This window comes from Haliotis rubra, unplaced genomic scaffold (assembly GCF_003918875.1).
Source record: "Haliotis rubra isolate DU_JTF1 unplaced genomic scaffold, ASM391887v1 Scf190, whole genome shotgun sequence".
NCBI lineage: Eukaryota > Metazoa > Mollusca > Gastropoda > Lepetellida > Haliotidae > Haliotis > Haliotis rubra.
In genome coordinates this window covers 1,030,070-1,053,048 of record NW_025765892.1, presented here as the reverse complement: position 1 = coordinate 1,053,048, position 22,979 = coordinate 1,030,070, and the positions used below count along the sequence as shown (strand labels likewise).

The 22,979-nt window shown below is 41.9% G+C and overlaps 1 protein-coding gene across 1 annotated transcript; it reads left to right on the top strand.

Annotated features, from left to right (window-relative positions):
• The first annotated feature begins 6,436 nt into the window (after positions 1–6,436).
• Positions 6,437–21,363, top strand: LOC124274403 (xylan 1,4-beta-xylosidase-like). The gene is made up of 9 exons (XM_046709781.1): positions 6,437–6,528; positions 8,142–8,364; positions 10,879–11,132; positions 13,367–13,589; positions 14,076–14,165; positions 14,543–14,751; positions 16,347–16,547; positions 19,305–19,479; positions 21,173–21,363. The coding sequence occupies exons 3-9, from the start codon at positions 10,983–10,985 to the stop codon at positions 21,286–21,288; spliced, it is 1,164 nt and encodes a 387-aa protein (XP_046565737.1). The 5' UTR covers positions 6,437–6,528; positions 8,142–8,364; positions 10,879–10,982; the 3' UTR covers positions 21,289–21,363.
• The last annotated feature ends 1,616 nt before the right edge of the window (positions 21,364–22,979 follow it).

Genomic DNA, 22,979 nt, shown 5'->3' with positions numbered 1-22,979 from the left:
ATTCTTTGATCCCGAGAAAGCATACCTGGAAGCATGGTATTTTAAAGGATTTACATGACTCTGGTTTGAGGCGCCGTTTACCTATACAATGTATTTATATCACAGCTTTGAACAGACTGATGTCTGATCATTACCATCAGGGTGTCCCACAAGGCAATATTTTGTCTGTCACACTGTTTAGTATTAAGATCAACAGTTTATCGAAGGTTTTGAAATGATTCAATTTGATGGATCATTTTTTGTGGATGATTTTAATATTTCTTGTCGTGGTAAAAATATGCATACAATAGAGAGACAGTTACAACTTTGTCTCAATAAAATTCATAAATGGTCAGTTGAAAATGGCTTTATAATTCTCTAAATCCAAAACTGAGTGCATACATTTTTGCCGAAAAAATATAAGCCACTCCTTTCACATAGGTGTACGTGCATGTATTTTAGAAACAGAGATCCTCCAATACTGACGCTTATATTATTTGGCATTTACCTTGGCATTTACATTGTTTACTTTATCTAAATTATGGACTGTGGGATGTCGGCGAACATATTTTTCTGTTTTCTTCCTACACTTTCTGGTCTGTTTACACTTAGTAGTAAATTATGGTTTTCGAATATGTGGAATTGCAGAGGACTTAGGTATAGTTTGGTTAGCAATATTGTTTAGTCTATCTGAAAACAACTGTATAGGATCTTCTCTGTTCGCAAAAAACATCATCTTTAAGTGATCAGTACATAGTCTTATATAATGACCAATCATCCAGATCCTACTTGATAAAGGTGAGATCACCAGGGTTAATTCTTTTGAGAATGGCGAGGGAAGTGATCACTCCCACATAGGTCATCATGGACCATCCATTCGAATTCAGTATATAAGATGGAATCGGCGATTTACAGATCCAGGGAAGAATATGTTCCCTTAGCTGGATGCAAATAAGTTGCTGAATCATCATTTAAAATACATAAATTATTATCGGAAATGAATGCTCTAAAGCAATGTCCTTCTCCAACATATCAGACAGACCCTCTATATTTGCAAATGTCTTGATCGACAACAGATTGAGACTCCACAAGAAGCGAGCCACCACAGAGATGGGTAACATTTGTTACTTCTCCATAAATTCCGGAGATAGCCTTTGAAATGGCTAATGGGTTTAACTTGAGTAGAAGAAAATCTGAAGCTTCAATTGCCAGAAAACGAGCCCAGGAGTCATCGTTAGAAGACATATTTCCAGAAAAGAGCTCTAAATCTTCTAAACGTCTCTTGTTTCGTTTCATGAACCAGATGGTGGAAGTGCCATGACGAAAGGAAGATGATTCATCAAAACATCAGACAAACTCTGTGATTTGTTTGCATAATTTATGTCCTAAAATTAAAAAAGTTGTTTAACAAACTATCATTTGAGTATTGACACAGTTCACTATTTGTTACGAGGGAGGAGTGCAGAGAAAGGGACAGCCAAGTGTTAGAGAAGCACGTGCACAAGTGCCGACAAAGTTATTGATTCATTAACCTGTGCTGTGCCGTCTCCATCCTTTCTCGCACACCTAGCTGTCCTAGTGGTTAAAGTGTTCTCTCGTCATACCAAAGACACGGGTTCGATTCCCCACATGGGTACATTGTGTGAAGCCCATTTCTGGTGTCCCCCACCGTGATATTGCTGGAATATTGCTAAAAACGGCATAAAACCAAACTCCCTCTCTCATTCACTGTCAAAAATATTCCAGGCAAAGGTCAAACGGACTCGCCAGTTTATGACCTCAGTGTTCAGATAAGCTTATATATTAGCGAGATATTCCACGCTGTCTCACACATCCTTCCAACATGCTCTGCTTGTTGTACATGTCGGCGTTGACCACTGTCCTAGCGATATACCCCTTCAGAAACACCTCTCTGTCCTGGGAGGAGCGTGTGGATGACCTGGTTAGCCGCCTGTCCATCCAGGAGATACAAGACCAACTCGCCAATGGACAAGGCCCAAGTCCTGCCATTCCTAGACTGGGCATCGGACAGTATGTCTTCTGGAGTGACTGTGGTAGAGGTGCCAATAACCAAAACGCCACGGCCTTTCCACAGTTCATCGGACTTGGAGCTTCCTTTGAGTGAGTCATAGAACTACAGAAGGCTGTAGGCGCCACTGTGGTAATATATCTGAAAACAAAAAAAGTCGTTAATTATTTATTTCCGAAACCTTTCGAAACGTCGAGTTTTTTCTCGTTACTATATTGTGTTTTCGTAATTTCCATTTTTGTAATTAGAAAAATTGAATTTTTCTAAATAGAAACAGACTGTTTAAATACACTAATAACGCAATTTAACACATGTTATTTACTGAAGATGTACTCGCTATTGAGAAAGCGGATGTATGGGACACGGGATGCCCTATGAATCAGACAGTATGTGTAGTTATACGTTACCAGTGAGTGAAGTCTAGTTTACGTGTATTGGATGTTTTTTCTCACAGCAAGCTGTTCGTGTACTGCTGTGTGTATTGGATGTTGGGTTTTTTCACAGCAAGCTGTTCGTGTACTGCTGTGTGTATTGAATGTTGTTGTTTTTCACAGCAATCTGTTGGTGCACTGCGGGTGTATTAGATGTCATGTCTTCACAGCAAGCTGTTGGTGTACTGCGGGTGTATTAGATGTCTTGTCTTCACAGCAAGCTGTTTGTGTACTGCTGTGTGTATTGGATGTCTTGTCTTCACAGCAAGCTGTTGGTGTACTGCTGTGTGTATTGGATGTCTTGTCTTCACAGCAAAGTGATGGGGTACTGCGGGTGTATTGGATGCCTTGTCTTCACAGCAAGCTGTTGGTGTACTGCTGTGTGTATTGGATGTCTTGTCTTCACAGCAAGCTGTTTGTGTACTGCTGTGTGTTTAATGTTGTTTTTTTTCACAGCAAGCTGTTCGTGTACTGCTGTGTGTATTGAATGTTTTTTTTTTTTCACAGCAAGCTGTTCGCGTACTGCTGGATGTATTGGATGTCTTGTCTTCACAGCAAGCTGTTGGTGTACTGCGGGTGTATTGGATGCCTTTTCTTCACAGCAAGCTGTTGGTGCACTGCGGGTGTATTAGATGTCATGTCTTCACAGCAAGCTGTTGGTGTACTGCTGTGTGTATTAGATGTCATGTCTTCACAGCAAGCTGTTTGTGTACTGCTGTGTGTATTGGATGTCATGTCTTCAGAACAAGCTGTTGGTGTACTGCTGTGTGTATTGGATGCCTTGTCTTCACAGCAAGCTGTTTGTGTACTGCTGTGTGTTTTGATGTTGTTGTTTTCACAGCAAGCTGTTCGTGTACTGCTGTGTGTATTGGATGTTGTTGTTTTTCACAGCAAGCTGTTCGTGTACTGCTGTGTGTATTGGATGTTGTTTTGTTTCACAGCAATCTGTTGGTGTACTGCTGGATGTATTGGATGTCTTGTCTTTACAGCAAGCTGTTGGTGCACTGCTGGATGTATTGGATGTCTTGTCTTCACAGCAAGCTGTTGGTGCACTGCGGGTGTATTACATGTAATGTCTTCACAGCAAGCTGTTTGTGTACTGCGGGTGTATTGGATGTCTTGTCTTCACAGCAAGCTGTCTGTTTACTGGTGTGTGTATTGGATGTCTTGTCTTCACAGCAAGCTGTTGTTGTACTGCTGTGTGTATTTAATGTTTGTTTTTTTCACAGCAAGCTGTTCGTGTACTGCTGTGTGTATTGAATTGTTGTTTTTCACAGCAAGTCGCTGGTGTACGAGGTGGCTGCAGCTGCTGCAGCTGAACAGAGAGCCTTCTACAACTATTTCCTGAAGAACAAAGTGCCCCTGGATATCCACATGGGGCCGACCTGTCTTGACCCCAACGTTGACATGTTCCGTGACCCGCGCTGGGGCAGAGGTCAGGTAAGGAGCTACTCGTCAGAAAAGGAGGAAGGAGGAAGCGACGATTCATTCCTCGATTTCTGATTCTTTCCTAACAAATGATGTAACGGTAATCTGTCGTTCTATATTGAAACTTAAACAAAAGACTTATACTGGGATTATATTTTGTGCAATTATCGCACTTTGCTTTTCTCTTTACATCTATTTATAATACATCCTCTGTTTACAAATGGACAAAGGAAACATTTGGAGAAGACCCTTTTCACATTGGCGAACTCGCCAACCAGCATATATTTGGTCTCCATGGCTACCATCCTCGGTACCTCCGGGTCAGTTCAACCTGCAACCATTTTGCTCTTTCCGCTGGACCGGACAGTTGGCCTATCGGCAGGCTGGACTTTGATGCAAAGGTACATGTTCCCGTAAGACTTGAATAATGATTAACAGTCGTAAATAAGAAGCTTCATGAAATGGAAAACGGGTCACTGGAATCAGCTCGCCACGTAATAGTATCGATAAGTGTCTATTTGTTATAAAAGCGTGACAGCTGTTGCTCCTCCAGAACAGATAAGCTGCATACCACTGCAACACTAACCAACGCCAGGAACACATAAGAATGGACTTAGTACAAAAGTTGAGAATCAACACTGAATATTCCCACTGATGAACCAACGTTCTACCAACTTGGCTGCCGTTATTTTTATTCAAAGAATATGTTTGGTCACCTTTTAGGACAGAACCTGGGTGGTGATAGGGGATGGCACAGTTTATTTAAATCGTTTTCAAAAAGCATCAAACAATATTCCCACACAATTAATCTCAAATGATGTCATTACATGCATACTGTTTCAATAATATTCGCGTTATGTTGAACAATATTTATACTTTTACGTATTATCGCCATATTACAGAACATTGGAACCGGTGTTTAAACGCGCACTCGTCGGAGTTATGTTCCTTGTTTATCAGTTTATTGCTGATGTCATTAGAGAGAGAGGTTCTGGGGTTTAATCAAATGTTTAGGATTTCTCCCAATTTGACCCAACTCGCTCATTTATTGTTCTTATCCCTTGTCCCATCCCACTCACTCGCTCTCTCATAAAACACACGTTATTTTGCCCACCTTAAACATGGTTAATTTAAGGAAAGTTTTACATAATAGCTGTGGATAACGTTGTAATACAATATCTGTTGTGTGATATGATGAATATGCTCCCAGGTAGTATATTCGAATCGCAGACACTCCTTTAATGTGTTTCTTGGTTTAGTGAGTGAGTGAGTGAGTTTAGTTTTACTCTGCGCTCAGCAATATTCCAGCTATATGGCGGCGGTCTGTAAATAATCGAATCTGGACCAGACAATCCTGTGATCATCAGCATGAGCATCGATCTGCGCAATTGGGAACCGATGACATGTGTCAACCAAGTCAGCGAGCCTGACCATCCGGCTGAAGGTTCATTCTAAACCCGGACCTTCACGGGTTCTTGGTTTAGTACCACACCCACACAGGTCATCAACTTGGTGAACGGGCCTCTCCTTGAACGTGTTTCTATGTTTGTTAGTACCACACCCACACAGGTCATCAACTTGGTGAACGGGCCACTCCTTGAACGTGTTTCTATGTTTGTACCACACCCACACAGGTCATCAACTTGGTGAACGGGCCTCTCCTTGAACGTGTTTCAATGTTAGTACCACACCCACACAGGTCATCAACTTGGTGAACGGGCCTCTCCTTGAACGTGTTTCTATGTTTGTACCACACCCAACTTGGTGACAACGTGTTTCTATGTTTGTACCACACCCACACAGGTCATCAACTTGGTGAACGGGCCACTCCTTGAACGTGTTTCTATGTTTGTACCACACCCACACAGGTCATCAACTTGGTGAACGGTACCACCCACACAGGTCATCAACTTGAACGTGTTTCCACACCCATGTTTTGTGAACGGGCCGCTCCTTGAACCACACCCACACACAGGTCATCAACTTGGTGAACGGGCCTCTCCTTGAACGTGTTTCAATGTTAGTACCACACCCACACAGGTCATCAACTTGGTGAACGGGCCTCTCCTTGAACGTGTTTCTATGTTTGTACCACACCCCCACACAGAACGTGTTTCAATCATCCACACCCACACAGGTCATCAACTTGGTGTGAACGGGCCACTCATCAACTTGAACGTGTTTCTATGTTTGTACCACACCCACACAGGTCATCAACTTGGTGAACGGGCCTCTCCTTGAACGTGTTTCTATGTTTGTACCACACCCACACAGGTCATCAACTTGGTGAACGGGCCTCTCCTTGAACGTGTTTCTATGTTTGTTAGTACCACACCCACACAGGTCATCAACTTGGTGAACGGGCCTCTCCTTGAACGTGTTTCAATGTTAGTACCACACCCACACAGGTCATCAACTTGGTGAACGGGCCTCTCCTTGAACGTGTTTCTATGTTTGTACCACATCCACAACGGGTCATAAAGATGACTCGTCGTGATATTCATGAAATACTAACCAATGGTGCTGTTCAACCACTGTGTTCACTCACTCACTCTTCTCCCACCACCAGGTGTCGGAGTACGACATGCGGACCTACTTCCTGCCCCCATTCAGGCGGTGTGTGGAGTCGGGGACATACGCCTTTGTCTGTGCCTACAACAGGTAACTTACCACAGCCGTAGACTGAAAAACTATTAACATGCATGTATAGTATTGTTACAGAGCATTTAGGAAGGAGCATGCACGCTATCTTTATAGAACAAGTATGGACGTGTATACATAGTACTGTTATAGAACATATGGTAGGTGTCTACATAGTACTGTTATAGAACATATGGTAGGTGTATACATAGTGCTGCTATAGAACATATGGTAGGTGTATACATAGTACTACTATAGAACATATAGTAGGTGTATACATAATATTGTTATAGAACATATGGTTGGTGTACACATAGTACTGCTATAGAACATATGGTAGGTGTATAGATAGTGCTGCTATAGAACAAGTAGGGACGTGTATACATAGTACTGATATAGAAAATGTCGTAGGTGTCTACATAACACTATTATAGAACACATGATAGGGGTATACATAGTACTGCTATAGAACATGTGGTAGGTGTATACGTATTGCTGCTATAGAACATATGGTATGTGTATACATAGTGCTGCTGTAGAACATATGGTAGGTGTATACATAGTACTGCTATAGAACATATAGTAGGTGTATATATAGTACTGCTATAGAACATATGGTAGGTGTATACATAGTACTGCTATAGAACATATGGTAGATGTATACATAGTACTTTTACATATGTTATATTTGTCTCACCCGAGATTCGAACCCACACCCTCAGAGTCAGGCACCAAATCACACACAGTGTGCTGGCGATTTGAGTACTGGCGATTTGGTGCCTGACTCTATGGGGGCGTGGGCTCGAATCCCGGATAGGACTCAACCCAAAAATGAACTAGTATTTGTACTTTACTAAGGAAGTGTAATCCCAAATATAACATATATTGCATTTGACCACTGTCTAAATGGCATTGTGTAATCACATAGTATTGTTATAGAGCATGTAGGGAAGTGCATGCATAGTTTTGCATTAGAACATTTAGGTAGGTGCATGCGTAGCATTGCAGTAGAACATTTAGGTACTGCATGCATAGTACTTTACTAGAACATTTAGGTAAGTGTATGCATAGTATTGTGCTAGAACATTTAGGTAGTTGCATGCATAGTATTGTGTTAGAACATTAGTTTGGTGCATGCATAGTATTGTTATAACATTGGGTAGGCGCATGCATAGTATTGTGTTAGAACATTGGTTTGGTGCATGCATAGTATTGTGTTATAACATTAGGTAGGCGCATGCATAATATTGTGTTAGAACATTAAGTAGGCGCATGCATAGTATTGTGTTATAACATTAGGTAGGCGCATGCATAGTATTGTGTTAGAACATTAGGTAGGCGCATGCATAGTATTGTGTTATAACATTAGGTAGGTGCATGCATAGTATTGTGTTATAACATTAGTTTGGCGCATGCATAGTATTGTGTTAGAACATTTAGGTAGGCGCATGCATAGTATTGTGTTATAACGCATGCATAGGCGCATGCATAGGCGCATTGTGTATTGTGTTAGAACATTGGGTAGGCGCATGCATAGTATTGTGTTAGAACATTGGTTTGGTGCATGCATAGTATTGTGTTAGAACATTTAGTTTAGTGCATGCATAGCTGTTGCGACTAACAAACCTCCACAGTATCAACGGCGTACCAGCGTGTGCGGACAAGGCCTTGCTCACAGACATACTTCGGGGAGAGTGGAACTTCAAAGGATATATCGCCTCTGACGCCGGCGAGCTTACCTCCATCATTACAAACCACCACTACCTCAACAACAGCGTCGATACGGCGGCGGCGTGTCTGAACGCCGGCTGCAACCTGGAACTGCAAGGGGAGACTGGAAGATTTATAACTCTATCAGTAAGTATCGGTGTCAGAATGTACCGCTTGTTGGGGTCATGGCAGTCGTCGTTTAGAAATGTTGGAGCTGATTTCAATGTCTACCTGTTGTATTTTTGATCACTGTATTTTCACAAAGTAGAATATCTACTAAGTCATGTATCAATCGACCATCGAAGACCACGCAGGTTCAGAGGGCCATTTGCATTGCAAACTACCTAGACTAACAACTAGTCACTGACATGACCATATTTTACAAAATGTTCCTAAATTGTAATCATAAAATATAATGAAAAGGAGCCCAGAGACTTTCTTCATTTTCATAAACTGTGGAAATCTAGACTTGCCACATATTCTAGACTTGCATGGGCTCTCTTGGATGTATTTGTGTCAGGGTCTGTATGACAGACTACCAACTACCATTTACAGAATTTGGGAGACTATATTCTGATTGGTCAATCAGAGGTTTCTAAACACCATAAACTTCTTTGAGAGGCATTTGAGAAGTTGTAAAACTGAGGGAAAACCAATTCTATGCGAGATTCGGTGTAGGTACTAACATCGTTATCACCGGTATCAGTATCTACACCATACGTCGCATTCATTGCTTGATAACGGTATTAGTACCTACACCGAAACGTCGCATTCATTGCAATAAAGAAGTTGACTATCCGTGGAACTCGGTTTTCTTTCACCATAAACTTCTCAGATTTAACCTCCCAAAAATAAAATTTTCAGATAAGTTATTTCTCAGTCATTGCATGTAAACATTTTAAAATAATGGCGTGTACAATCAGAGGTTAACAATACCCACAATTACGGTGATTGTTCTGTACCAGGTGTGTCAGGCAATACATTCATTTTTGCAGACAAAATACAGAGAATAGTCTGCACGTCAAGTTTTAGGAATTGTTTCTACATTTGACTGTGACGTCATATCTTTTGCGCTGCGCGTGACTTCAAGCCGATATGCGATGTAGAACCCAGCAAAGCTAGCTCCTTCAGTGGTTCAGTGGTACCCACATCATGTTGTCTTTACGAAATACATGTGATGCACATGCTACATACGTGTCATATGTGAGAGCGTAGAAACACAATGTTAGGATGAAGACAGCACCAGACTTTAATGAAGGTTTGGTACCCAGCAGAGACACAACGTTTTCGCCACCCTGTGGGAAGGTTGTGGGCATAGGACGCCACTGCGGGTCAGAAAATCGATAAACTAAGCCCCGGTTTAGTCTCCAGCCCCCCTACTGTATAGTATGTGAAGGTTCGTCAAAGAAATACGGCGACATGATCGAAAACCGCACAATTACGCACACATCAATCAATATATCGTATTTTCAAAGTCTCACAAGTACCAAAAGCTTTTGTCCATATCCCTGATGTGTGTAGGAGGCATGTACCCAAGCTTTCCGTGGGGATGCATTTGTTTGTTTTTATTAAATCGCTTAAGACCGAGTTGCTGTGCCGGAAGTATACAAAACTAGGTCGTCAGCGCTTGTCTTGACTACCACCGACAATCAAGTTGGTTAATAAAATGAAAACAAATGCACGTGCAAAAATGAGAGGGAAATTCAAACGCCTTCCATCCCCGATATCACGAGTAAAAATATGTTTTGAAGAAACACATAATAATCCATTCATTCAGTGTTATGCGTTAGCCAATTAGATCGCCGGAGATAGTGAAGTCAAGCGCAAATGCAAAATGGCGAATAACCATTGATGTAACTTTCTGCTTATGTACTGTTCGCTGCTGGGAATACTATTTAACTATTAACGTTGAACAGAACGTTAAGACAACGTAAAGTACGTCAGGCCACAACGTTGTGACAACGTATATGGGAGTCCACCGAATAACGTTGTAACGACGAAAGCATAACGTTGTGACAACGTGAAATTGTTACCAAGGTATTCGTGTTTCCAAACTGACAACCTGTTGACTCAATACCTTCTCTAAAACAAAACAAAAAAACACATGATTTTTGCTAGATTATTAAGGCTCAAATGAACATTTGAGAGTTCACGCAGCGTTTGGTCCCAAATGAAACGGAAATATTTTACCTTGTTTATGTTGCCAAATTGATTTGTCTTGTTCTATTGTTTTAGTAACGTATTCTTTATAGAAAGCCTGCCCTTTGATCGAAGCGTATTATTGCCAACATACGCTTACATTAAGTACCAAGTGAATGTCTAGTCCAATCAGTTAACGTATTGTAGCCTTTGATAGTTCTCCCTCAAGAATGAACATCCTAATATGCCTATTCATCATAGGCTGACCTGTTTCTGGGAGGTTCGCCGTCCAATCCGTAGTGCACACTGCTGGACCACGTTATACTGTTTTGAGAGACATTTTCAGAAGTTGTAAAGATGAAGGATAACAAGTTCTATGGATAGTCAACTTCTTTATTTCAATGAGTGCGACGTTTGAGTGTAGATACTAACACCGTTATCAAGCAAGTGATGCAGAGATTAGAAACAAAGAGAATATATACATAGCTGCAAGTGATACAACGTAACACTTGTGTGTTCTAGTTCCTGCCATCGAACAAGGCAAGTTGACTGAAGACTTCGTCCGGGAGAGTGTAAAACCTCTCTTCTATACCCGCTTCCGGATCGGGGAGTTCGACCCACCCAGCATGAACCCTTATTCCACTCTGGACAAGGATGAAGTTGTCCTCAGCTTGGAACACAGGGAGCTAGCACTCAGGGCGGCCATCAACACATTTGTGTTGTTGAAGAACGACAAAAACACACTGCCGCTCAAGAAGAACTTCAACAAAATAGCTGTTGGTATCATTGGAAATGATGTTTTCATAGAAAAGCATTGGTTGTTTTATCAATCACTATAACGTAATGCACAGCTAGTTATTGATTTAATTGGATTGGATTTTATGTTGCTGAACGCCACACTCAGCAATATTCCAGCTATATGGCGGCCGTCTGTAAATAATTGAGTCTGGACAAGACAAGATAGTGATCAACAGCTGGGATACGATGACGTGTCAACCAAGCCAGCGAGCCTGACCACCCGATCCCGTTAGTCGTCTCTTACAACAAGAATGGGTTACTAAAGATAATTCTAACCGTAACAGACCATAGTATACCCTAGACCAAACTATACCCGGGATTAAAGCAGCCTAGGTTAGAATATATCCTGGGTATATTATGGCCTAGGCCAATTCATACCACACAGGACAGATTATAAACCCCACCCCACCCACCCCACCCCACCCAGGGACGGTGGGGTAGCCTAGTGGTTAAAGCGTTGGCTCGTCACGACGAAGGTGTCCCCCGCCATGATGCTGCTGGAATATTGCTAAAAGCGGCGTAGACCTAAACACACTCATATTGTATAGCCCAGCTTAGATATACCTGGGTTAAAGCGGCCTAGGCTTGATTATACCTGGGTATATTATGTCCCAGACCAATTTATACTCCAGGTTTAAACTGACCTAGACCAACTCATATCGCTCAGTTAACTTTTCTCTTCATAATGTGATAACATGTATAATCTTCTGAAACTTCAGCTTCTAAGTGCTCACTGCTGTATGTGTAACTGTACCAGTTAAACGCTGATAACAACATCAAAATGATCATGATTGTTTAATATACTGTGTTAATTCTGTCAAAGCCTATATTCTGGCCTGGAGGGGCACAGTCTACCTAGGCTGTTTTACACACCGGGTATAGTTTGGCCTAGGACAATTTATTCCCCGGGGTATAATCTTGCCTGGGCCAAACTATACCCGTGTTTAATGTGGACAGGGGCTGATCTGGCCTGTTACACCTGTACACCGGTTTCACGGGTATCCTTACGTCAGGGTAATGTATGAGCATCCTTCAGTTATTGAGACGATCTTAATCATAGTTTTAAAAACTGTCCTCTCACCAGTCACAAGTATATAAATAAAAGGTCTATCGTTTAAATTCACCACCACAAAGTTTACAAATACTTAATATTACCAATTACTTAAAGGGTGTGCTGGAAGACGGCAGTGTACATTGTCCTGTCAGCAGTCAACTGTTTTAGCCCACTGTCAACTCCGTGGGTCATTAATATGTCTTCCCCACATGCAGTGTCAGTGGATTACCCCACAGATGTATTTTACAGAAAACTCAATTTTTTTAAAGCACTCCTTTTTCAATTCAGTAAATATTTCCGTCTTGGCTAAATTCATCAAAAAGGATTATACATGGGATATACGTACATTATTTCTCCGGATTTTGATGATTATGCAAACAAATGTAGTTTATAAGGTTCATAAGTTTTTACCCTGCATGTGTGGCCGGACCGAACTTTGATTACCTTTGGACATCTTTTGTAATGAACCAAGTTTGTCGGCCTGGGTTCATTAACAACAGGTTTGAAAATCGCCTGTGTTAGGTGTCCTTGGGGCCCTTCCCCATTTATGTTTTTGTGAAAAGCAGCAGCCGAATTGTCGACAGGTGCAAATAATGCTATTAAATTACAAGCTGCAGTTATGATATTCTTCATAAGCAGAGTCAGTTGGTTAGAGAAAGAGGCTACAGAAAAGTTATCCTAAAACCTCCATCCAAGCCAAGTTCAACATGCTGTATGTACATGGCTTGTGATCAGTGCTATATCAAAAGCTGACTCGCTGTTGTCGTGTCAACATATGTGTGAGACATCTTGGTGTGACTCATCTGTGATAATTAATCTCTCTCTGAGGGGGTAAGTTTGGGGGGGTTGGGTGGGGGGTCTCTAGGGAAGGATTGGCTTTAAGCAACAGGTGCGCTGAATAAATTGTATTCTTTGTTTGGAAATGCCACGCCTTTTAAATCAAGATCGTCAAGGTGCTATGTGGAGGCTTGATGCTTGTAGTCGCTGTTGCAAGAGGCTTTAATTGCTCACGACAAACAATTTTTAATCTTAGGATAAGAGTGCTTCGACCGACCGTCAGTATGTAAGGTTATGCAATGATGGTCGTGGACGAAGCCTGGTGATGAAACATAAACAGATGCTTTGTTCCAACTGTGTACTGTAATTTTGTTGTTGCAGGTAGTTGGGCCGATGTCCAACGACAGTCAGGATCTGTTCGGGGACTACACAGCCTTTCCAGATCCCCGTTTTGTCGTCACACCGTACATGGGGCTCAAGAGACTAGCCAGCACGGTGTCCTTGGCCTCGGGATGCAATGACACCTGGTGTCAGAAGTATGATGCCCAGGCAGTGACAGCCGCCATATATGGAGCAGATGTTGTCTTTGTCTGTCTTGGACATGGTAAGTGGACGAGTCTGTCTGAGGCGACAAGTGTCACGGCTCTTGTAGGTAGCTTGACAAACTACGTGGCCTCAAGATCGCAATGCAAACTGAATAAAGGATCACACTGCAAATTGAATAAAGGGTCACAACGCAAACTGACTTAAGGATCACAATGCCAATTGTATAAAGGATCGCAATATAAATTGAATAAAGGACCACAAGGCAAATCGAATAAAGGATCGCAATATAAATTGCCATAAATTGAATAAAGGATTACAATGCAAACTGAATAGAGGGTCACAATGCAAATTGAATAGAGGGTCACAATACACATAGCCTCTAATATTTGCACTACATGAGCAGAACTACCCATGTCCTCGACTGCACCTGCCTCCACGTGTTTAGATATATTATACTACGGTGATGGCCATCCGACATACATCAGTGATAGCTGCACCATTTGACACAAATATGACGTCACCCCTGGTGTACTGTTTGTTATAGGTACCTCTGTTGAGTCTGAGGGTAAGGACCGGACCACCATACTGCTGCCGGGCAGCCAGCTGCAGCTGTTGAAGGACGTCGTCGCCAACAGTAGGTACATCTGGAGACGTTGGTAAATGTCACCGTCTGATAAATCTTGAGGTAAAGCCCTGGTCATACAGTATAAGGAAGAGAGAAAGCTTACCCCTCTTTTCAGTTGTATCACAGCAAGTAGCACATTGCCATGGTGTAGACCGAAGTGATACCTATCATGGATGTTAAACATTTTGCAATATCATAAGGCTCTAAAGTGCTATGTAACAAACCAAGGATCATAAAATATGATCAGAGCCAACCTGGGCTTCGAATCCTGACACGCCTAAGGAAACGAAGACCGGTATCTTTGACAACCCATCAATGCCTTGGGACTAGAAGGAATTGAAAATAAAAGTAATTTCTTACACATGAAATACTGGATCATATTTCAGCCTCGAAGCCGGTTGTGCTGTTATTGTTTAATGGCGGTCCTGTTGAGATATCCTGGGCCGTGGACAACCCTGGAGTGTCCGCCATCTTGGAATGTTATCTTCCTGGTCAAACTGCTGGAGACGCTGTGTACATATCCCTGACTAACAATGGTTCATTCTCTGCCCCTGGGGGGAGACTGAGCTACACATGGCCAGCCAGTGATGAGCAGGTACTCATACAGTTAGAAGTATATATCCCTGACCAACTATGGTTCATTCTCTGCCCCTGGGGGGAGGCTGAGCTACACATGGCCAGCCAGTGATGAGCAGGTACTCCTATAGTTAGAAGTATATATCCCTGACCAACTATGGTTCATTCTCTGCCCTTGGGGGGAGGCTGAGCTACACATGGCCAGCCAGTGATGAGCAGGTACTCATACAGTTAGAAGTATATATCCCTGACCAACTATGGTCATTCTCTGCCCTTGGGGGAAGACTGAGCTACACATGGCCAGCCAGTGATGAGCAGGTACTCATACAGTTAGAAGTATATATCCCTGACCAACTTTGGTTCATTCTCTGCCCCTGGGGGAAGACTGAGCTACACATGGCCAGCCAGTGATGAGCAGGTACTCATACAGTTAGAAGTATATATCCCTGACCAACTATGGTTCATTCTCTCTGCCCTGGGGAGACTGAGCTACACATGGCCAGCCAGTGATGAGCAGGTACTCATACAGTTAGAAGTATATATCCCTGACCAACTTTGGTTCATTCTCTGCCCTTGGGGGAAGACTGAGCTACACATGGCCAGCCAGTGATGAGCAGGTACTCATACAGTTAGAAGTATATATCCCTGACCAACTATGGTTCATTCTCTGCCCTTGGGGGGAGACTGAGCTACACATGGCCAGCCAGTGATGAGCAGGTACTCATACAGTTAGAAGTATATATCCCTGACCAACTTTGGTTCATTCTCTGCCCTTGGGGGGAGGCTGAGCTACACATGGCCAGCCAGTGATGAGCAGGTACTCATACAGTTAGAAGTATATATCCCTGACCAACTTTGGTTCATTCTCTGCCCCTGGGGAAGGACTTCCTGGGAAGACTGAGCTACACATGGCCAGCCAGTGATGAGCAGGTACTCATACAGTTAGAAGTATATATCCCTGACCAACTTTGGTTCATTCTCTGCCCTTGGGGGGAGGCTGAGCTACACATGGCCAGCCAGTGATGAGCAGGTACTCATACAGTTAGAAGTATATATCCCTGACCAACTTTGGTTCATTCTCTGCCCCTGGGGGGAGGCTGAGCTACACATGGCCAGCCAGTGATGAGCAGGTACTCATACAACGAGAAGTAAATCAGACATGACAATGGTTGTTCATTACCACGTTATTCTTTGAGTGGCATTTTTAGAAGTTGGAGAGTCAGATAAGGACAAACTTTATGGATGAACAACTTCTTTATTCAGGTGATGCGACTTTTCAATACAAATTCTTGTATCGTTGTCAAACAGATATATACAGAATTCTAATTCAATTTAGTACGTAACACGAGTTCTGATTGGTCAAACACAGTACAGTTATCCCCTAAATCTGTATCGAAACGTCGCATCAGGTGAATAAAAAAAGTTGTTCATCTATAACGATTGTCCTTATCTACCATGTTATTGTTCCATTATAAAGGGCTTGCATGTTGCATGTGGACAGTCCGTAGATGTTGATCATTAGCATAAGATGAACAGATATTAAGTGAAACAAGTTTATTCTGTTCCTTTATCAGAGTAACACAGAATTACTAAGCGCACTAACCATGTTTTCAGATTCCAGCTATGACCAATTACTCTATGGCGGAGCGGACGTACTGGTATTTCACCCAAGAACCACTTTTCCCATTTGGCTATGGGCTTTCCTACACAACGTTTAAATATTCGAACTTCAGCTTCGACAAGGAAGTGAATGCTGGTGATGACTTGTCGGGAAGGCTGATTGTAAACAACACCGGGAACTATGATGGAGATGAAGTAGGTCCAGTCATAAACAGAACTGTTTGTCACATTTTGTGAATAGTTAGCTGTAGCACGACATGTTAGAATATGTTTATCGTACATATTTACTGTTTATAGAGCACCTGTTTTTCTACTTGTGTGCTTGACTGGGTGCATGTGTATAGGTAAGAACCGGTACGATGTTAGCAAATGAAATTTTGCCACAGTAGATCTACATCTGTACCGAAGTATCATAAAATAGAACACCTGCACTAGATTGATCACAAACGATAGGTGTGTTACCCCGGAGGTTAAATGTGTATTTAGATCTCACGATTTTATGACTTGAAACTAAATTTATAATGAAAAGTGATATATAACAAGAAAGTAATCTGATCATAGCACAGGGTGGGCATTGGATCCTTGTCAAACTAGCAAAGTCATCAAGTGTAGGAAATGTGAGCGACTTTTTTATTTACTCAAGTCTTTAATGAGTAGCTGGTCGACTCAACTTGAGATGTACTCATAAGGGCAGGTGCAGACTTCGGAATCTATTCCAATCAGAAGGGGAGTATTCCAGGGGGACTCCTTCAGTCCTTTGCTTTTTTGTCTGTCTTTAAATCCTTTGAGCTCAATAAAGAGGAGGGTTACCATCCAAGCAATCCTCAGCACAGATCACCAACATCACTTACTTATCTCCTTTACATGGATGACATCAAGCTCCTTGCCAAAGGAGATACCAATTGAAAGAACAGGTTCTCTTTGTCGAGCCCTTTTCTAATGATTTTGGCATGACATTTGGACTCGACAAATGTCATACTCTTCATTTGAAACATGACAAAGTAAATAATGATTGATCGGTCAAGTAATAAGTGAAAGGAGTTATTCAGCATCCTGTGGAAGATCAGGCCTATCTTGGAAAGCAAGTTCGAGACAAACTCCAGAATGCACAGATTCAAGACAAACTTCGGGCTGAGTATAAATCTCGCTTAAAGAAAACCTGGAGCTCTGAGCTAAATGCTCGAAACAATGTCAAAGCTACCAATACCTTTGCTGTGCCAGTCCTTTCCTATTCCTTTGAAGTAGTTGATTGGACTAAACAAAATACCTAGAGTCTTGACCGCCTGACCAGAAAGATCATGTCTGATAACAGAGCCCACCACCCTCGTTCCTCTCTCAATCGTTTATTATGCCAATAAATTCTGTAGGTCGGGGTCTGAGTAATGTGGAGGCTCTTCATGATGGAATTCTTTTGTGCACTTTTGCACATATTTATTTTTCGGATGGTCCTCTGGTGATATATGTAAAGAGTCAAGATGAAAGCAAGGAATTCCACAGCTATTTTAAGCGCGCTAGGGTTGTTGGATAGAATCTGAAATTTGAGGTTGAATTTGTTGATGGCGTTGTACCTTCACCAAGTCTGCCCAGAGTCGGTCTTATGTGGAGAAGCTTTCTGAGAAACCACTGTACCGTGTATATATGCAGTGTGGGAACAGAAAAGTCATCCCACTGACTCCTTTGCCTGGATGAAGTCGGCTGGTCTTAAATGTGAAACTGAGGGTTTTCAATTTTTGCTGGCCATGACCAGTCAGTTCCCACTCGTAATTGCCAAAATGTGATTCTTAAAGAAATACCAATATGAAATGTCGACTTTCCAATGAATTCACAGAGTGTCCAACACTTTGTCGGTGGATGCTCTTCCTTGACACAAACAGCATATCTTAAACGACATGATGGCATGGCTCGTTGCTTTTACTACCGTCTCCGCCATGTCTGTGGCTTTGACTCTGAGGTCCATCCATGGTACGACCCTGAACATGCCTAGGGCGTCATGGAAAAAGATGCTTTCAAATTTCTGTGGAATAGGCCTATCTACAGCCTCAGAAGAATTCCAGCCAACAAACCTGATCTTGTCCTTTTTGATAAAGCCAATGAATTTATTTATATCATTGAATTTTCTGTCCCTTTTGACACCAATGTGATTGGCAAGATTCAGGAAAAAAGCATGCTAAATATGCGGACCTCGCCTCTGAAATGTCTCGCTTGCCTCCCAAGTACACTGTCGTCAGGCTCCCCATTGTTCTCGGTGCCCTTTGCCTGGTACCTCCTGATCTCTTGACACAGATCAGGAGAGTGCCCGGGTTCTCCACCGGGAGCACACCCCTTCTGACACTCTGGATAATGCAGAAGGCTGCAGTGTTGGGGAGTCTACATATTCTCCGGAAGGTTCTTTGTGGGTTCGACTAGGCAGCGTTTCCTGGGAGAAGTCCCATTCGCTGGCTGGGTTGCGTGTAGAAGGGACAAGGGCCCTGAGCTGATGATGAGCATTACCAGCCTGACTGTGCTAAGATCACCGGAACCCTCTCTGATGCATTTTTCATCTTAATCTGTAAAACATAACAATGTGTCCATTTATATAGCGCCAAACCCCACACTAGATATGCTCATAGCACTAACAAGCAATAGCACAGCACGGAATTACCCCGGAATACCCAAGTTACCTAAGAAGGTTAAAGTCACATGACTTATCCCACTGGGTACCCATTTTCTGCTACCTGTTCGGGTGACACTGCTACAAAGAAGCGTACATCAGACGGTATTACCCTCGAGAGAAGCATACACCTTATAATAAACACTATAAGATTCTTAAATACTAATGTGAAACATTCAGTGAATACTTCATGTGTCTTTATTTTTTGTTCACCAATATTCAACTCAGACGTCGTAAATTCTTTACCTTTCCGGACTAAGTATGTCGTTCTGTGGTCAAATGTAGTTTTCTGTATATTTCAGGTAATTCAGGTGTATATCTCATGGCAGAATGCATCAATGACTGTGCCCCAGGTGAAGCTGGTTCAGTTTCTACGTGTAGGTGTACAACAAGGATGGTATATAGGCTTCGGTTTCAGTATAGCGGCAAGGGACATGGCGGTCTGGCAGGATGATGTTGGATGGGTCATTAAACAAGGCGAGTACATGCGTGCTTCCTTAAATGCTAATAGTCTCCGCGTTGAGCTGTCTTTACAAAAACATTGTGTTGGTCCTTGGTGTTTAGAACAAAATCCTGTATTTACAATTCTGTCGATGAATTTGCTCGAATTTTGTGTGAGATTATATTTTGATCATATTACGTAAGAGACCATTCTTTCATCATATTACGAGTGAGATTATTGTTTGATCATATTACGAGTGAGATTATTGTTTGATCACATTGCGTAAGAGATTACTCTTACATCATCTTACGTTTGAATATATGCTTTAACCACATTCATGTAATAATTGTTGATTGATATGAAATGTCAAATCTGAATTTAGTCTAAATAAACTTCATGCCTTATTAGTAACTTCAGAAAGTGCAAAATAGACCCGTGAAGATCCGGGTTAGAGTTGAGTGGGTGAGTTGGGTTTTACGCCGTTTTTAGCAATATTCCAGCAATATCACGACGGGGTACACCAGAAATGGGCTTCACACACTGTACCCACGTGGGGAATCGAACCCGGGTTATCGGCGTGACGAGTGAACGCCTTAACCACTAGGCTACCTCACCGCCCCGGGTTAGAGTTGATCTTCAGCAACCCGTGCGTGTCGCAACGGGATCGGGTGGTCAGGCTCGCTGACTTGGTTGACACATGCCATCTAATCCAAAGTGTAGATCGATGCTCATTCTGTTCACTGGATAGTCTGGTCCCGACTAGAATATTTACAGACCGCCGCCAGTCCAGCTGGAATACTGCAGAGTGCGGCGTTAAACAACAAGCATGCAGTGCCAAAGAATATCCTGTCTTGACTATACTCAGAAACATATCACGTTTGCTGTAAAAAAAGGGATAATAGAAGTGAAAATTATATGAACGGTTCATTGAAATCAGTGACGACTCCAGGAGTTCGCGAAAAGGAAAATCGGCCATTCAGAACATTTGCCTGTAAGTGGAAGTATTTTATGCCTGACGCTGCGCAGTGGTACTCCTGCCATGGGACGGGGTCTGTAAATAACTGACAATCAGGTGATCGATCAACCGAAAACTCCAGTTAGAAAATGTGGAACTACAACTGCTGTGTAGAAGTACAGAGATCCCGATGCTAATAAGTAAAACTGGGAAAAAGATTAGTTGTGCAGCACACTGGGAGTAAGTTTTAAAGTCTCGTACCAAACATTTATTTTGAAGTGGACTCAACATACTTGAATATACTACTGAGCAATTGATGAATCTAGGGGACTTCAGTCCACCAGCAGAATACAATCGACCCAGTTTAATCAATTATAGAACGTCATTGCAAAAGAATACTCAGTCTTCACTATTATCAGAAGCAAATTCAATTGGTGTAAAAGGAAAAAGATAGCAATGGAAATTATATGAACGGTGAAACAAGAAAAATGTTAGCAATGAAAGTTATAGGAATGTATCACTGAATATTAGTAATGACACCGGGTGTTGGCGAAAAGGGTAAGCAAGCCCCTATCCATAGCACCCGCCATTCACAAACTTGGCCTCTGATGGAAATACTTGTTTTGCCTGTGATGAAACGTCTTGTGGCTTCTAAATCTAAGCTATTGAAATAAATTATCCCTTAAGAAGTCAGCGGACAATTGTCACAGCGATGCAACTGACGGCTTGTAAAGAACACTTAACTATGTGAGTAAATATTGATTTCTCCTCAGGTGTGATGAATATCTACGTCGGTGGGCAACAGCCAAACCAGACACGTACAGTCAGCTCCAATGTAGAACACGGACAGTTCACCATTGTTGGTGAAAAGATATTAGGAAGATTTTAATGAACATCGTTCACCTTGAATTCCTTAACTAGCACCTGTGTTTTTTAACTATAAATAAACATCCATTTATCCTTACCTTGTATGTTTTGTCAACACCAGGTTATTGCTTCAAACAATGCAAGATGGGTTTATGGTTTCTCTCCGTATCGCACACGCACGCACGGACGCACAAACACACACTCACACACGTGTATGAATGTGTGTATATGTGTGTTTCCGTGTGTATAATCTCCTGTGCTGCTTGTATTGGTACGAAGTAATGCCAGATTACTGACAGTAGCCAACTCACATACCCAGCTGTGATTAACATATGGATTTACTGACGCCATACAGACAAGTCATACACTCAATGTCGGAACTCCAGGCAACAATTTATTTTGAAAATTCAATCTGACGCGGCTCGGTACTTAAACACTTTCAGCTCTCAGAAATGTACTTTGCCGGTATAGGATTGTGGTGGCATAATCCTGTAAAGTTTATGAAACAAGTATAGTCTTCCTCGAAACAGAGATGTGATGTAACCACTGATAAGGTGAGTGAGTGAGTTCAGTTGTACGCCGCTTTTAGCAATATTCCAGCAATATCACGGCGGGGACACCAGAAATGGGCTTCACACATTGTACCCATGTGGGGAATCGAACCCGGGTCTTCGGCGTGACGAGCGAACGCTTTAACCACTAGGCTACCTCATCACTCCCACACCCCCAAGGAAATAGCAATTATTTGCAGATAATTAAGCACTGGTTGCAAAGAGTAAGATCAAATTAAAAGACGGTTGAAGGCTTCGAATAAAACAAAACGCAATTCCTGAAGTTTGGAGAGGTGACAATCCCAAAATTACTTTTTGTTGACACACCCAAAGAAAATCAGGGAATCGCTGATTCAGCTGTTTGATTTGTTGCTGGTGGAATCTAAACTTACCTGGGTGTTTTGTTGTTGTTGTTGCTACTAATGATATCCTTGGATATTTCTTTTGTTAAGTCGCTGCTTACCAAACTTAACTCCGTATGAGATTCTGATGATTGCAGTTAGTGGTTCCTGTGTGAACAGTAATGTTGATGTCGCCGCTAGAACAAAGACCGTGTCATCACCATTTGGTTCCCCACGAAATGTACTAAATTTGTTTTTTCACTGGAAAGACGTATCATCTTGCAAACATCCCCCACACAGTAATATCATACAGTGTCTGTCTATGGTCAAATCGACCTGTGGTTTGCTTGGTGAACTGATGAAGAGTAACTTTCTTACTGATGAACATGATGATTCAAAGGACGCTAATGGATCTTTTTGTCTTTAGTAAAAGATAAGAAAAGATTTATAGGACGTTTGTTCAATTTATTTCTATTCTTTGATGGTATATACTGAAATGAGTCGTCGGAAATTACTAATTCTCAAAAGGACTGAATGAAATAACGTCCAAGCAAACACACACATGAAATAGCGTAAGCATATGAAAATAGCTATACATTAGATGTGCGTCTATAATGTATGATTAGTTTGCAATTGTACAATATTCTTCTGATGCTATACTGGTACAAATACAAACGACATTAAAATACATATTATGTAATACGTGTTGATCAAATATAGAACAACAACGCCAGAGAAAAACAACAGTTTTCATTCAGAAACATTGGCTTTTAAAGTCATAATTGCATATTGCAAGTAACTCGTAACAAAAATGGCATTGC